At 43.0% G+C, this 16,762-nt stretch overlaps 1 protein-coding gene across 3 annotated transcripts in view; it reads left to right on the top strand.

Annotated features, from left to right (window-relative positions):
- The window catches only part of LOC119355178 (DExH-box ATP-dependent RNA helicase DExH7, chloroplastic-like), a 30,053-nt gene extending 13,496 nt beyond the window's left edge, over positions 1-16,557 (top strand). For 2 of the 3 annotated variants that reach the window (XM_037621957.1, XM_037621955.1), the window contains exons 11-35: positions 1,417-1,503; positions 2,219-2,319; positions 2,433-2,490; positions 2,673-2,738; positions 2,843-2,925; positions 3,037-3,220; positions 3,839-3,997; positions 4,083-4,184; positions 4,289-4,441; positions 4,512-4,616; positions 5,589-5,729; positions 6,106-6,195; positions 6,399-6,455; positions 6,583-6,666; positions 11,132-11,230; positions 11,335-11,472; positions 11,627-11,697; positions 12,267-12,336; positions 13,150-13,248; positions 13,440-13,652; positions 14,245-14,337; positions 14,669-14,791; positions 15,352-15,438; positions 15,692-15,791; positions 16,256-16,557. In XM_037621957.1, coding sequence (XP_037477854.1) covers positions 1,417-1,503; positions 2,219-2,319; positions 2,433-2,490; positions 2,673-2,738; positions 2,843-2,925; positions 3,037-3,220; positions 3,839-3,997; positions 4,083-4,184; positions 4,289-4,441; positions 4,512-4,616; positions 5,589-5,729; positions 6,106-6,195; positions 6,399-6,455; positions 6,583-6,666; positions 11,132-11,230; positions 11,335-11,472; positions 11,627-11,697; positions 12,267-12,336; positions 13,150-13,248; positions 13,440-13,652; positions 14,245-14,337; positions 14,669-14,791; positions 15,352-15,432 — 2,457 coding nt within the window. In that variant the 3' untranslated portion in view covers positions 15,433-15,438; positions 15,692-15,791; positions 16,256-16,557. The remainder of the gene's footprint in view (positions 1-1,416; positions 1,504-2,218; positions 2,320-2,432; positions 2,491-2,672; positions 2,739-2,842; positions 2,926-3,036; positions 3,221-3,838; positions 3,998-4,082; positions 4,185-4,288; positions 4,442-4,511; positions 4,617-5,588; positions 5,730-6,105; positions 6,196-6,398; positions 6,456-6,582; positions 6,667-11,131; positions 11,231-11,334; positions 11,473-11,626; positions 11,698-12,266; positions 12,337-13,149; positions 13,249-13,439; positions 13,653-14,244; positions 14,338-14,668; positions 14,792-15,351; positions 15,439-15,691; positions 15,792-16,255) is intronic. The other variant, XM_037621956.1, reaches the window with a different exon arrangement.
- Positions 16,558-16,762: the final 205 nt, after the last annotated feature.

Genomic DNA, 16,762 nt, shown 5'->3' with positions numbered 1-16,762 from the left:
GGGAGGAGGGCTACCGGCGTGGAGTCGACGGCGGCTGGGCTGGTGGAGAGGGGAGCTAGGGGAGCTGGAGGGGCGCTAGGAGCGGAGCCATCCGGTCTCTCGACGATCACCATTCAATATGTGAACAGAGTAATCTTGTGATATACTCCCTCCGTCCCAAAATAAGTGACTCAAGTTTGTACTAACTTTAGTACAAACTTGAGTCACTTATTTCGGGACGGAGGGAGTATATGGCTGTCCTGTCTGTCCAATACAATTGCAAGGACCAGGCCGGCGAAATTAGGGGTCCTGTGCCAAATTCTAAAATGAGGCCTATTTCCCTAGAATGATCAAACTATAATCAACTTATCTACAACTCCTTTATGATATTGAATTAAGTCCTCTAATTTTAATTTTCTTCTCATGTCTCCTAACTAGATTCATATTCTCTAGAGGACACAACTTGGATATTAATATACAAGTATATAAATGATGAAAATTACAAATTTGAAGGTATACACATCAAACAGTCAGCAGGATATTATTTGTAGAACTAAGACTGCGGAACTCACAGATGTCAAATTTGGCCTTGTCGAAATGTCCTGGACGAGGCGTGAGGGACTGATGGAGAGGCGTGATGCCATCACAGCGAGATCGATCAGATGTGCACGTTGGACAAAGATGACACACCCTTGATTAGTACTATGAGGATTGTGAAATGAATGTGGCAACGAGCGAGCTAGCACCTGTCCTGTACATTGAAGTGCTCTGTATTAGTTGATTTAGAGATTGATTTGATTAAGTCGAATTGATTTGATTAAGTCGATTTAGCACTTTGCCAGAATACGGCCGTGTGCCTGCCCACTCACCTGCTATTGTTGCTGCTGTCCTTTGCTGTGTTGAGGGCCCTGCCTATGCTGGCGGCTGCTGGTCCTCTGCTGCGTCCTCGGCCCGCAGCTGCCGTCCGTCTGCTGCGCCGTTAGGGTTAGACTGTAGATTGGGATTACTGCTCCTGCGCTCATGCCTTCTTTTGTGTGTGCGAACGATTGGTATTTTCCAGGCCTTTTTTTTTGTGTGTGCGAACAATCGGTATTCTCCAGGCATGCAGCGCTATCCGGGCCTTTCGGCCTGCTGGCTGCATCTGTCATTAACTAACATGCAGGCCTAGTTACTGATGTGCACTTCTGCTCAAAGAAAAGTTACTGATGTGCACCTAAATTGGTGCCCCTGCCACCTGGAGGCCTTGTGCGGCCGCACAGGTCGCACACCCCTGCGCCTGGGCCTGACGATTGTTATATTTCTAACATGTTTTTTCTAGAGCACTTGGAAATATATTTGGTACTGAAGACGATGCAGCACAAGTACCAGCTTGGGCTGTTAATTCTAATCCTTCCAGAAGCGTGGAATTTCTCATGGTTATTTGTCATCCACTTGCAGGTGCCACAGTTTATTTTGGATGATATGATTGAGTCTGAGCTTGGTGGTAATTGCAACATTGTTTGCACACAACCTAGGAGGATAGCGGTATAATCACGGTTTAGAACTTATATTTCATCTTTCCTTTTCAATGCAACATCATTGTTCTATAATATTACCTCGGTCCCAAAATTCTTGTCTTATACTCCCTCCGTCCCAAAATAAGTGTCTCAACTTTATAAGTTGTACTAAAGTTGAGACACTTATTTTGAGACGGAGGGAGTATTTGTCTAGATACGGATCCAGACAAATTGAAGACAAGAATTTTGGGACAGCAGAAGAAAAAACAAATGGCTTGGAAAAACCTGTAAGCAAGATAGACAAGACGAACTTCAGATAAAAACCAAATGCCTATGAACTATTGAATCGACTCAGGGTATTATGGAAACTATTTTCCTCCTGTCATATGCTAAATTAAATCCAAACGTCTTGGTATTAATTTGAGCAACCCAAATAAAATACAATATAATATAAGATTATGTTGCAACATTCTTAGCTTTAGATTTGATTTTTTTTGAATTCCTCCCCCAAAAAATCAGGGTTCAACCATATAGTGACCGTACATCATAAAATGCTGCATTATTATGAGATCATTTGGGACGGTAACTGCCTATTTCTGTCTGTTATATTTAAAGCACTGATCTTACAGTCGCTGGAGATGATCATCCATATCCTTTCCTTTTTGACATCAATCCGTATCTTCTTTTTGATTGAACATACATACATTGTTAAATATAACTTGGATTAGTCTACTTATTTATAGGCCATTTCGGTAGCAGAAAGAGTGTCTGATGAAAGGTGTGAATCTTCACCTGGCTCTAAAGATTCCTTGGTTGGATATCAAGTTCGTCTCGACAGTGCTCGGTGCTTGTTCTTTCTTTCTCATATGCATATGATATTCATTCGGAGTTATTACAAGTCTCAGCGATGCGTTGTAGATATGTTTGTAATAATTTTGATTCTTGCTACTGCTTTAGGAATGAGAGAACAAAGCTTCTGTTCTGTACAACTGGTATCCTTCTGAGAAAGTTATGTGTAAGTACTGCCCTCATATCTATCATTGTTGTGTCTTCATGAAGTGTTTTGATTGTGTGCCAAAGTTTCAGGCTTTCGGCTACTAAAAAATAATACTGTTTTTTCTTAATATTTGTTCTTCTGCCTTTGTCATTTCTTAATAGCTGCTAAGGATCCTTTCTTACAAACTTCACATATTTCAGGGAAACAAAGACTTAAGTGATGTTACTCATGTTGTAGTAGATGAAGTACATGAACGCACTATTTTGGTATGTACTTGCTTGTGTATGTTCTTGCTTTATGTGCTACAAAATGTCTTGTTTCTTCGTATGATAGATGAATCACATGATTAATCCTAATTTGCCCCTATCAGAGCGACTTCTTACTGATTGTTCTTAAGAGTCTTGTTGAAAAACGCTCTAATCAACCAGGAAGAAAGCTGAAAGTGATTCTCATGTAATGTCCATTCCCTTATATATTTTTTTAATTTCTTTTCACATTTGCAGTTTTTTGTTGCACCGATTATTATGAGATCTGTGTATTTATATCTTTGTGCTTTATCTTCAGGTCTGCAACTGTTGATTCAAGCCTATTCGCACGATATTTTGGAGATTGCCCTGTGATTAGTGTTGAAGGAAGAACACACCCAGTTTCAACTCACTTCCTTGAAGATGTTTATGAGAAAATGGAGTACTGTCTTGCTTTGGATTCTCCTGCATCAGGAGCATACTTCGCACAGCATGGAGAAAAGGTTTCCCTTTGCTTAATTTTTATTCTCAGTGTAATACAAATCTGTCAACCGTTGGAGCCCCTTTCTAGGACCTTACTGTTGGAGCCTTTGACTACTGCTGCTCTGTCTCAATTACTATATCTTGTAAATATCCCCTGTTTTCAAACTGTATACTATATCTTGTAAATATCCCCTGTTTTCAAATTATATACTGATCTAGTTTTCCATTATATGATATTATTAGCACAGAACACATCTTAGGTTTTTGTGAGCGCTAGATATCTTTTTCTTGATCTTCTGTGTCTGATCACAGTTGTTTTCAAGAATCAAGGATGGCATGCAACTTATTTTCCATGTATTGCCAGCCCAATATGATGCAAGGATATGATGAGGCTCGTACCTGCACAAGCTAGAATTCCCTGTTAGAAACTTGGAAATTTGAATTGTTTTAGGGAAAGAGTGTTATACATATGCTTAATCTTATGGTATACAGTGATAGGCATTTGTGCAAGTATCTGCGCCTTCAAATCCTCGAAGCTAGCCGGCGGGCAAGTTTATATGCATGATACTTGTCCTTCACTGTTTCTCATCAATTGTGTGCTATATCAATGCCTAAATCCTTCTCAATTTCTTTTCCAGTGGAAGCATGCTAGTAGCTCAGTGAATAACCGGAGAGGAATGAAGAACCTTGTCATGTCCTCATGGGGGGACGAGTCAATGCTTTCTGAAAATTATGTTAATCCTCACTATAGCTCTGATTGCTATCAGTCATACAGTGAAAGGACCAACCTGAATCTAGTGAGTTTGTTCTCTGAACCATATGTCTTGCACCTTTTTTTTTTACGTTTCAGTTCTCACTGAAAATCTTCAATTGTCAACTCAGAAACGCTTAAACGAAGATGTCATTGATTTTGATCTGCTGGAAGACTTAATATGCTATATTGACGAGAACTGCCCCTTAGGCGCTGTCCTAGTATTTCTTCCTGTAAGTTTATTGCATTATGTCAGCTTAATGTTTGTTTTTTCAAATACATATATTTCTTATTTCTTATCATGTGGAGCATCCATTTGTCATTGATTGTACCACAGGGAGTTGCAGAGATCGAAATGCTGATTGATAGATTATCTGCTTCAGTTAGATTCAAAGGGGCATCATCTGATTGGATCCTTCCTTTGCATTCAATGCTTTCACCCACTGATCAAAGGAAGGTGTTCCAGTCTCCACCAGAAAACATTCGCAAGGTGTACTCTTGTCTCCCTAAATCTAGCAAGTACTTAGTTACTTATTAGTACTTACGACAAGGTATTGCAGGTTATTCTTGCCACGGACATAGCGGAGACTAGCATTACAATTGATGATGTTGTATATGTAGTTGATACTGGAAAACACAAAGAGAATCGTTATAACCCACAGAAGGTATCTCTCTTGTTTGTACCTGTCATTTGTGCTTTTTCAACAAATAAAACTTTTCCAACAAGGATCAATACACTATGCAAACCACAAGCACAAGTTCACCAAGTATAACTGCTGGGTGAAATACTATTGCACTCTCTTTATTAGCCTATGGGTTTCGTCACAACATTCTAGTTGTTAAGCTTCATGGACTAGCCAACGCAACCAAAAGTCTGAACTGATGGGAAGGGCTAGGCAATCTACATACACTTCAACACCCCCTCTCACGTGTGACGCGGGAAGTCAACACGTGAATAGACTCAGAGGTATGGCTCAGAAGGCCTATACGTGGACACAGAGGGGGGCAGCAGCAATTTGTGGATAAATTGCGAAAGCCAGGACTTGAACTCAAGACCTTAGGCTCTGATACCATTTTAAGCTTCATGCAGTAGCCAACATAACCAAAAGTCCGAACTGATGGAAAGGGCTAGGCAATCCACATACACTTCAATACTAGTTACTCTGATGGTTTTTGGGCATGCAGACATTGATCGTTAAGTTATTTATATGAAGTAGTGGCCACGGATTTCTGAGTGAAATACCTTTGAAGTAGTGCACTCATGAAATCATACTTGATGGTGTAGTGGTCATATGTGCATCATGTGTAGGTTTCTACAAGGCCACATTGTGTAAAGCCTGTGATTTAGACTTGTAGCCTATGATGCCTAGTTACCCACAGTAGCAAGCGCACGTGGATGTGTTCTAGAAAACATGCACGTGCGGAACACATCAATGACTTAGCAGCTTCGTTCTTTTTGTGCTTGCCCTCGCGACCATGATAATAACCTTTTAATGCATTCGTTGACATGATAAAATCTTAATAAAATGGTATCCTATAAGGATGCCATATGTAATATGTTTATGACGATGATTAAGTTGAGACATAATATCTCAAGTAAATGACACTTCTAACTATTCTGTCGTATATTTTTGCAGAAAATGTCAAGCATAGTAGAAGATTGGATTTCTCGTGCAAATGCAAAACAGAGACGGGGACGAGCTGGTCGTGTGAGGCCTGGGTTGTGTTTCTGCCTTTATACTCACCATCGTTTTGAAAAACTGATGCGGCCATTTCAGGTTATTGCATGTCATACTCACTTTATTTTTGTATAAGATCTTGCGTCCAAGATACATCAGTCAGATTCTCTAGAGTATAAGGACCTTTCTGCTATTCCTTGTTTGTTGATCATGCTTCATAAAAACCTACCAGTTTTCCCGCACTTGCTATCTCAGCCCTGACATGCCATCTGCATTTAATTAAGAAAGTTAGAAATCTGAATTCTGCACAAGAGATTTTGCATCCAATATTTCAACATATGCAGATATGTATTGTCTCGACGCAAGTGGGCTACACTTACATTAGTACTATTCATATGCTAAAGATAATCTCACTCATCCTAGATGGAACATTTAACCATTTTGCACTGATATTTCTGTCTACTTTGTTTATAAGGTGCCTGAGATGCTGCGGATGCCATTGACTGAGCTGTGTTTGCAAATAAAATCACTTCATCTGGGTGACATAAAATCATTCCTACTAAAGGTACAACCCCCCTCCCCCAAATACCATTTTTTTGTGTTGGGTTGGTAGGGAGGCGGGTCAGTCACATCCATGATACCTTTCAAGTTTTCTGTCACAACATGAGCTTCGTTATAGTTATATATGTTTTGATTGCTGTTTTGTGTCAGCTGTGTGACATTGTGTTGCAGAGTGCTCACATTACGTTGTCTATCATAATTTTGCAGGCTGTAGAGCCCCCAAAAGAAGAAGCTATCTCCTCTGCAATTGACTTGTTATTTAAGGTTCCATTCTGCTTTCTATCATGTAAACCTGCAGTGTGCTGATCATAGGTAGATCAATATTCATATTTCTTTTCTAGCTCGTCATCAAACTTTATCCTGTCTGTTTGTTGTCTTGACTTTTGAGTAGGTTGGAGCCTTTGAAGGACATGAAGAGTTATCACCTCTTGGCTATCATTTAGCAAAACTACCTGTTGATGTTTTGATTGGCAAGGTGCGGCTGACATATATTTCACTGGTTCATTTATCATATGTAGCACTCCCCCATCCATCGAAAATAGACGACTTCCTAGAAAGTGTACAGTCAAACTTTAACTATTGGTATATAATAAGATAACTGAGGTTAGTCAAATCAAAATTATATCATTAGATTTGTCATTATTTTTTTATAAGCTTGCAATTCCTATAATTTTGTACTAATGTATTCACATACAAAATAGCGGCTAAGGTTGCATCATAGAGACCCTGCACATATCTAAAATGTCATGTATTTTGGATGGAGGGGCTAGTTATTTGATGCATACAGTTTCATCAAAGTAACTTGGTAGATTGCTGGGATACCTTTCCTAATTAGCATATCATCTATGATGGTTGCCATAAGAGAATCTCACCATGTCAGTTGTAACGCTCATTAATTTCGTTAGTACTGGATGAGAGGAAGGACTAGGATGGATCTTATTTGTAATCTTAAGGTTACCATGCAAATTTGGAAACCGATTTTTTTTCGAGAAAACGCAAAGGACCTTTGCATTTCATTTCATGGAAAAGGTAGAACAATCCTCCTAGGAGGTGAGCAGTACAAAGAAAAGCACAAAATCAGTGGACATCCCAGGTTGTGGGCAGAACAACCCGAAGTCCCTGGGCTCCTGCTCTAGCCCAACACCGGGCCTCGTCCTTGATCCTATCCACTAGGGATTCGATGGATGGCGTGGCGTTGTCGAAGACACACGCGTTCCTGTGCTTCCATAGCATCCAGGGCACAAGCAGTGCGATGGATTTGAGGGCCTTCCGATGCGCCGGCGGCGCGAGCTCTTTCGCGCTCAGCCACCACTCCGTGACCGTGTGCTCCTGATCGGGGATTTGGACCGGAATATGCAACCAATCAAGGACAAGGTGCCAGGTCTGACGTGCAAAGGGGCATGTCAGCAGCAGGTGCTGGATAGTTTCCAAGGCCTGGTCGCAGAGGAGGCATCGAGGGTGATGCTGCAAGCCACGTCGCGCAAGCCTTTCAGCGGTCCAGCAGCGATCTTGGGCGGCGAGCCAATGGAAATTTTTTACCCGTGGAGGCGCCCAGCTCTTCCATACCAGCTTCCAAGAATGGCTCCGTGTGGATCCCTGAAAACTGGCCGCATAACACGAGTGCGCCGAGTAGATGCCATTGGTGGTCCACCTCCAGAGCAGGCGATCCGGCTCGTTCGTCAGGATGGTGTGGCACACAGCCTACCATAGCAGCAGGTATTGTCCGATCTCGTGCAGACCCAGGACCCCTTGTATATCATGTGCCCAAGAGTTACCTGCCAGCCCTTCTGCCACCGTCCTGGCCTTGCGTCGACGTTTGGGAATGCATTGGTAGAGTAGGGGAGCTATCTCACCTACAGACTGCCCGCCAATCCAGCGATCTTCCCAAAAAAGCGCCGTCGAGCCATTTCCAATGATCATGGTAGTGGAGGCGAAGAAGAGCGCGCGCTCCTCGTGTGAGAACTGCAGATCGAGACCTTGCCAAGCACAGTCCGGATCGACGCGGGCGAACCACAGCCATCGCAACCGTAGCGCGAGACCAGCGCGCTCCAGGTCTCGGACTCCCAGCCCACCATACGCGACAGGTCGGCACACAAGGCTCCAGTTGACATGGCAATGGCCACCGTTGGCCACGGCCCGCCCAGCCCACAAGAAGCCTCGCTGGATCTTCGCCAATTGTTTGAGCGTCTTCTTTGGGGGAGCGAACGCGAGCAGCTGGTGCACTGGTATTGCGTTGAGGACTGATTTGACAAGGGCAAGACGCCCGGCTTTGTTCATGAGCCACGCCTTCCAGGTAGGAAGCCGGGCAGCCACCGTATCGACGAGGGGTTGCAACTGGGTGGCGGAAGGCCGTCGCGTCGACAATGGGATGCCCAGGTAAGTGATGGGAAGCTGCACCACCAGGCAACCCAATTGGGCGATCACCTCGTGTTCCTGCATGTCACCGTGCAGGACGGTGGCGGAGCTCTTCGCATAGTTAACCAGCAGCCCGCTCGCTTTGCCGAACAGGGTCAAGATACCCTTGATGGCAGCAACGTCCTCTGGCGTGGCATGACAGAATAGCATCACATCGTCAGCATAGAGGGAGATCGCCGGGATCGGGCGTTGGGGAAGCAACTGCTGCAGTATGCCGGCATCGAGCGCGCGGTGCATCAGCCGCCCAAGCGTGTCCACAGCGAGAACAAACAGCTGGGGGGACATGGAGTCGCCCTGTCGCAGGCCTGAGCGGTGCCAGATCGGGGGGCCCGGCTTGCCGTTCATCATGACACGGGTGCTGGACGTCGATAACAGGATCGCAAGCCATTCCCGAAATCTGTCCCCGAACCCATATTGGCGCAAAACCTCAAAGAGGAATGGCCAAGATATGGAGTCAAAGGCGCGCGTGAGGTCGAGCTTGAGCATGATCCGCGGAGCCCCGAGTTGGTGCAGCATTTTGAGAGATTGCCTCACGAGGATGAAGTTATCATGGAGGCTCCGGCCGGTGATGAACGCGTTCTGGTTGCGACTGACCAAGCTATCCAATCTGGGGGCAAGCCGCAGAGACAGGACCTTGGTGAATATCTTGGCCACGATATGAATCAAGCAGATCGGGCGATAGTCACGAAGCTGCTGGGCGTCGGCGCGCTTGGGCAGTAGGGTCATGAGGGCTTGGTTGAGCTTGCCAAAGCCACGGCCCCGCATCTCGAACAGCTGCTGGAAGACATCCATAAGGTCCTGTCGAACGATGGTCCAGCAAGCTCGCAGAAACTCCGCGGTGAAGCCGTCAGGCCCCGGTGCCTTGCGAGCGGGGAGGCGCTTGATCGCGTCCCATACCTCCTCCACGCTGAAGGGAGCGTCCAGGCTCGCCAGGTCGCAAGGCTCAATGAGCCCCTCCAAGTTGAGCGTAAGGTCGCGGTCGACGGCCGTGCCCAGGATCTCGTCAAAGTGCTCAAAAGCAGCCTGCGCCATCGCGTCCTGGTCGGTGACCGTGTGCCCATCCACGGCCAGGCTAAAGATCCGGTTCTTCTGACGACGAAAGGAGCATTGCCGGTGGAAGAATCCCGTGCTAGCGTCGCCTTCCTTGAGCGTGGCGATGCGGGCGCGCTGCCTGGCGATGGTGCGTTCCAACGAAGCAAGGCCAAGGTACGAGACCTTGAGGCGCTTTCGCAGCCAATCCTCCTCCTGAGTGAGAGCTCGATCCTCCTGGGCCTTGTCAAAGCGCGATATGAGCTCCCGAGAGATGGCCAACTTGTCGCGGATACTGCCTGTCGTCTTGGCACTCCAGCTGGTAAGCCTGCGCGCGGTGAAGCCGTCAGGCCCCGGTGTCAAAGCGCGATATGAGCTCCCGAGAGATGGCCAACTTGTTCGTCTGTTGTTCTTGACACCCTCGGTTCAGAGTTCGATGACTACACATACCTCCCAGCTCTTGGCACGCGGGGCGGCATCTTAATGGCTTGGAAGAGCAGGGCCGTGACTATCACGGACCCGTTGTTCACCATGAATGCCCTCTCGGCCAGAGTGGCCACGGCCTCGGGCACCCCTTGGTGGCTCTCTGTCGTGTATGGACCTCAAGACGACGCGGACAAAATTGCGTTCTTGCTTGAGCTGCGGGAGATTCGTGTGGCCTGTCCCGGGCCATGGATGCTTTGCGGAGACTTCAACCTCATCCTGCGCGACGAGGACAAGAACAACGGCAACTTAAATCGTCGTATGATGGGCAGATTCCGCCGCCTCGTCAATGACCTTGCGCTTAAGGAGGTCTACCTCAACGGGCGTTGCTTCACGTGGTCGAACGAGCAGTCCCCTCCCACTCTTGTGCACCTGGACCGTGTGCTCTGCACCTCGGACTGGGAGGATGCACACGGCGAATGTCACCTTCGCTGCCTTGCGTCGGTCATCTCGGACCACTCCCCCCTGCTGCTGGACTGCTCCCCCATGCCCACGGCGCATAGACGATTTCATTTTGAGGACTTCTGGTTGAGGCTCGATGGGTTCCACGACACGGTGGCTGCGGCTTGGGGCTCGGTCCATGACCCGGACCCCTTCCATCGATTGATGTTGCGCTTCCAGGCCACGGAAACCGATTTCCCCTTAGTCAGTTAGTCTTTAGTCATCGCTACACTGCCCTATTCACAAAATCTGGAGGCATATTCTATTTTCAATGCATGATGGAATTAAAAATTTCAGTGATAGACCCTATTGTGTTCCTCATGTATCTTTGAATTGTTGCATATTGCACCCCTTCTATCCATTTCTGTACCAGTTGACTAACGTAGAAGAATTTACATTAATTTGTATGTGTAGTGCTCCTTTTCATACCTTGTGATTAATTGAGTTTTGCCACGTATCGGTTTTGTATCTGTCCAAGGGTTCACTAAAATTAATCTATCTGTCCAACATAATTTTTGTAGTTTATACCAACTCCTTTTCTTCCTGTTCTGATGTGCCTATGAGAACTGCAGATGATGCTCTATGGGGCTATCTTTGGCTGCTTATCACCAATTCTTTCTGTTGCTGCTTTTCTGAGTTATAAATCCCCTTTCATCTCTCCAAAAGATGAGGTATTATTTGTATAGAATGATAAATGTTTCATGTATTTTATTCTGAAAAAACTATTTTATGTATTTTAATTATGTCCTGACATTCCTGTTTTTTTGTAACACAGAAGCAAAATGTAGAGAAAGCAAAGGCTGCATTGTTGAATGAAAATCTTGATGGGTCTACTTCTATAATAGATAACAAACAATCAGATCATTTGTTAATGGTTATTGCATACAACAAGTGGTCCCGCATACTGCAAGAGGTAACTGCTTTCTTTTGTTATGGAATTCAGTTTTTGTCATTTGATAGAGTTGTATGTATGCATAATAGTTAGCACCATGCTTTATCTTAGAATTTACAATTGGCATGGTTTGTGCTGTACATACCAGACACTAAAAGATGATTCTGAATTGCAGCATGGAGCTAGATCTGCTCATCAGTTTTGCCGTTCATTCTACTTGAACAGTACAGTGATGTACATGATCAGGTTGGATTCCTAACAGTTATTTAATCTTCAGGTTCTAGATTGAGATTCTGGTTAGTAATACTGTGATAGAAGGAACTAGTTACTTATCACCTTTTTTGAGATAAAAAAAAGCCCAGATAAATCAATTTTCTCGTTTTGTCGCTACCACATCAGCAACCACCCAACCATCTCAATATCACATGGTAACCGTAGTGATACCAGCTAGGGTTTAAGTGAACCTAGCAAAGCTCAAGTATTGGTTGGTAACTTGCAGCTCTCCTCTATACCCGCGTTGGTGCAAGAACATATCTTCTGTAGTTCACTACTAATTGTATAAGCGATTGTTAACCTGTTTTTTGTTCACGCCTACTTCCAAATTTGTTATACTTTAATGTAGAGTCAACTGAGCAGTTACTGCTAACAAACATAAGTTTTTCAATTTTATTTTGTAGTAAAATTGTAAAGTACTCCCTCCGTAAACTAATATAAGAGCGTTTAGAACACTACTTTAGTAATCTAAACGCTCTTATATTAGTTTACAGAGGGAGTAACTGTCAACTACAACCATCTAATTTGATTTTTATCCCCAGGGACATGCGTCTACAGTATGGCTCATTGTTAGCAGACATTGGACTTGTGGATCTTCCTAAAGATAATCTGGTATGTCTTAAAGAATTGCATTAGTTCGTAAGTAACTGAAAATTAACCTGATAATTATTTACTCTAAATTTGGATAATGTGTCATATAACTTTGTCCTGTTAGTTGATTGAAAAATTAACCTGATAATTTACTCTAAATTTGTATAATGTGTCTTATAACTTTGTCCTGTTAGTTGATTACAAACTGTGTACTGAAATCACGAAGCTCATGTGTGGATCACTTGGGTGATCCTGGCGGTTTGTGTCACATGATGGTCCAAGTTAACTCTGCCTCCAGTGCACTTCTACCTTAAATAGGCATAAACACCTATATCATTATATTTGAGTTGAATATAGGATTCACAATTAATCTATTCCAGTTTTTTTCCATCTCTGGGAGTTTCTCACCCTCAAAAGAAAGGAGGTGCCTTTAGTTTCACTTTCACAAGTTGCTTATATGAATACTTCTTAAATCAAAATAGCTGAACTTCTACTTTTCCAGATTACAGGTTTAGGAGTACTAACCTGCTAATTTAATTTATGAAGTTTAGTGACTTTAGTGGCAATTGAGATATTTTACATTTAGTTTTCTTAATTTGTTGTATGACAACAAAGTTGTAAAAGTAATGTTTAAAATTCCTGTCTCGAGACCTTGAAAATTTAGTAACATCAGATAGAGAAGAGAGGAAGTAGCTTCCTTTCTTTTGGGGTACTGCAGATGGTACAATGCACTTTACTTTTACTCATTGTTGCCTGAATTCTCCTTTTCTAATTTGAGTGGAGACAGACATAAAAATCAATCTTCTAATGCCAATATATTTTACCGTTTTCCAGAATCAAATGAATGGGAATAGAAAAAGCAATCTTGAGAGTTGGTTTGCCAATATATCTCTTCCGTTCAACTTATATGCTGGCTACACTTCAGTTATCAAGGTAATGATGTGATTTTTGTACACCTTTTTGTCAGTTTGTTGATGTGCACCACAGTCTAAAATAAATATGCCCATGTTTAAGAAATGATCTCGTACTGTTACTTGTTCAGAAGTATAATATCTTACCATTTATTTTTTAAATTTTCAATATTATGCTAACATTTTTATAAAATGCTTACGTGGCATTTGTAGTCGGTCATAAGTGCAGGTCTATACCCTAATGTTGCAGCAACTCTGGAGGGTGTTGATCCAGGAGCTTTGGGTGGCAGAAAGCCATCTGATGTTCTGTTTGGTAAGGATCGTCCTCGATGGTATGATGGAAGGCGAGAAGTTCATATACACCCATCGTCTGTGAATCACAGCTTGAAGTCAGTGCAATACCCATTTCTGGTGTTCCTTGAAAAGGTTTGTTTTAGACTTGCATGACTGGAAGAGTATCTCTCAATCCCTGCCATCTTGTTTTCTTCTTGAGGTGGATGTTGTCTATTTAGTTAGTTTTTGTATAATATGATTTTGGTGTCAGATAGTATATGTACCACTACCTTGGCTTCTAGACACTAGCAGATTCAGAGAAATTTGCACGTACTAATTAATTTCTTAGATTCCTATTTCTGTTTGAAGTAGTGCTCGATTTTAGTGACCCATATGCCATATAATAAGGACCCGAATATCCAGCGAACGTCAGATTTTTAGGAATGGCAAATCGAACGTTTTTGCATGGCAAATTATGTTTGCCGAGGGCGGCAAGTTTAGTTGATGAGCATGGCAAATCCGCCTCAGTTCATTTTTTTGCCAGGAAATTGCCGTGCTTGCCAAATAAATTTGCCATCCTCGCGCCCATATAAATTGCCATGAATAACGTTCGATTTTCCATGCCTGAAAATCTGATGTCGGATTTTTAGCATTTCCGTACAATAATGTATCTGTGATTATGGTATCAGCCCCAGCACACCAATTCAGCAAATGCGAGCTCTAAATATCTGTTCCCCATTTTCAGGTTGAGACTAGTAAGGTGTTTCTACGTGATACCAGTGTCATTTCCCCCTACTCACTCCTTCTGTTTGGTGGTTCAATGGTAATCCAACACCAGGTAAGCCCCCGCCCCCGCCCCAGCGCTCACGCACAACAGAAGCACACGAAAATTTTAAATGGTTGAGTATCTGGCAAATACGTTGAACCCCACCTTTTCGGAAAACTGTAGTATATGAGTGTAGGTTTGCCCATGTGTTTGTTAATTCCCTTGTATTTGTCGTACTATGTTACTGGAGTACGACTCACAATTGTTGGGTTGCACTTAAGCTAACATGATACTACTAAATTTGTGATTCTTCAACTAAGATTTCGTCCTCTGCCTTTCATGGTATGCTGTCATGAACCTATTGATGCTCAGAAACAAAAACTTGTGTTGGCTTTGTTTCCAGGCTGGAGTCGTTATTATAGACGCATGGCTAAGGTTAACTGCTGCTGCACAGACTGCTGTTTTATTCAAGCAACTTCGCATTACACTTGATGCTGTTCTGAAAGAATTGACAAGAAAGCCGGAGGTATGTTGTCTCCTTTTTGTTTGATATATAAAGGTGAAACCACCGATAACGTGAATATGCCATGCAGTTGTAGCGTCTCCTGCACATTTGTGCATACATTTGCTTTATACCAGTATCACTTTACCATTTATAAAAGATGTATAACCTACTTTGAACAGAAGGCTGCTTCACCATATGCAAAAATCTATAACTTGCTGTGAACAAAAGACTGCTTGAAGATGGTATTCATACCATCTTTGCATTTGCTTCGTATCATTTAATCGTTTGTAAAAATGTATAACCTACTTTGTACAAAAGATTGCTTCATTATATGCAAAATGTATAACTTGCTATAAACAAAAGGCTGCTTGAAGATAGTATTCATACCATCTTCGCATACATTTGCTTTGTATCACTTCACTATTCGTAAAAATTTGGAACCTACTTTCAACAAAAGGCTGCTTCAGTATATGCAAAAATGTATAACGTGCTATGCACAGAAGGCTGCTTGAAGATGGTATTCATACTATATGCTGTATCTTGCAATTTTCTAATTAGTTGGTCTGAATGTATGATTTCAGATGGCAACTTTTGTTGACAACGAAGTGGTCAGATCCATCATTCATTTGCTGTTGGAAGAAGAAAAGGCCCAACAAGCATGAATTGTGGTAATCTCTTCATATTGATTTTTTCTTGTACATGATCTTACTTGGAGAATGAGCAAACAGCGTGGCAAGTATGATCTTGCAGATTTAAATGTTAAATGTGGAGCACTAGAGCTTCTTCAATGGAAGAAATCATTGTCCTCGACTTTTCAAATTTTACATAGAAAACATGTTAAAACAAGCCTTGGGATGTCATCTATTAAGTTTCGAGGTTAAGTGTTTTGATTTCTGAACTAACTTCTGTTACTTCCAATAGGTCAATGGATTACTGTACAGATAATGGTGGAACTGTGGCGGAATTAACTTGAGAACTTGTCCTCAGATCAGGTGCCCGGATCTACATTGCAAATGACCTGGTACATTCTAGCATGTTTGTCTTGGTAACTGAGTAGTCTTTGTCCTGATACCTGTGTGCTCAAATCATGCTAGTGAATTTCTTATACTAGTAAAAAAGTTGGATCTAGTGATTTTGGGCATTTTAGTTTGTTAACTTCATTTGTGTCTAACAGACGCCTCGTAACTAGTCAATGAGTGCCAATTTTCGTATACCTTTATGTGGCCCTCCATGTCACCAACTCACCATGTGATCTTATGATTTCATCTCACGAACACACGAAATTATGGGTGTCCCACCTTGTCCATTCTAGTTGTCATATTGGCTAGCAGAAGTGACGTGCACGTCTTTGTAGCGTCACTAGTGCGTGGAAACTCTTCGGTAATGCTGAAAGGAGCATGGAATTTGAAATTATCATGCCTATCATGTTTAGCTAGCATTTACTTTTTGACGCAGTGTGATAATGCATATAATTATATTCTGCAGCCGCTGGCCTTTTTGGAGCACATGAGCTTTCTGTACCGGGCCTTCATGCTACATGATGAATGCTATCAAGTAGCGAAGGTTGATTCTCAGGGCTCGCCTGCGGTCTTTTACTGTGTTGGTGACTGACGATGGAGAAGAAGTTTCAGAGTGACCAGATTTCATTGGCTTGACTTCTTTACAGAACAAAAGTGTATGATTTACTCATATCACAATGCCTATATGCTACGGTGAAAGATAATTGCATTGAAATGAAATACTCTCTTGCAACTTCCAACTTGTTTAATTAAATATTGTAGTGTTCATATACACAAAAAGTAGGATGGAATGATAGGAAGCCATATTGTTTCTAGAAAGCAGGGCAGCCCGACAGGAGGCAGCTTCAGGGGTTGTATGGTAGGGCCATGGTTTCGTCAGCAGGGACGGTCGTTGATGCCCTCCCTTTTCTCCGGCCCATTTTCCTGGCCAAATCTCGTGTCTGGTCGCTTTACTCCTCCTTCGGTAAGGGTC

This window comes from Triticum dicoccoides, chromosome 2A (genome assembly GCF_002162155.2).
Source record: "Triticum dicoccoides isolate Atlit2015 ecotype Zavitan chromosome 2A, WEW_v2.0, whole genome shotgun sequence".
NCBI classification, from domain to species: domain Eukaryota; kingdom Viridiplantae; phylum Streptophyta; class Magnoliopsida; order Poales; family Poaceae; genus Triticum; species Triticum dicoccoides.
This window is presented reverse-complemented; position numbering and strand designations above follow the sequence as displayed.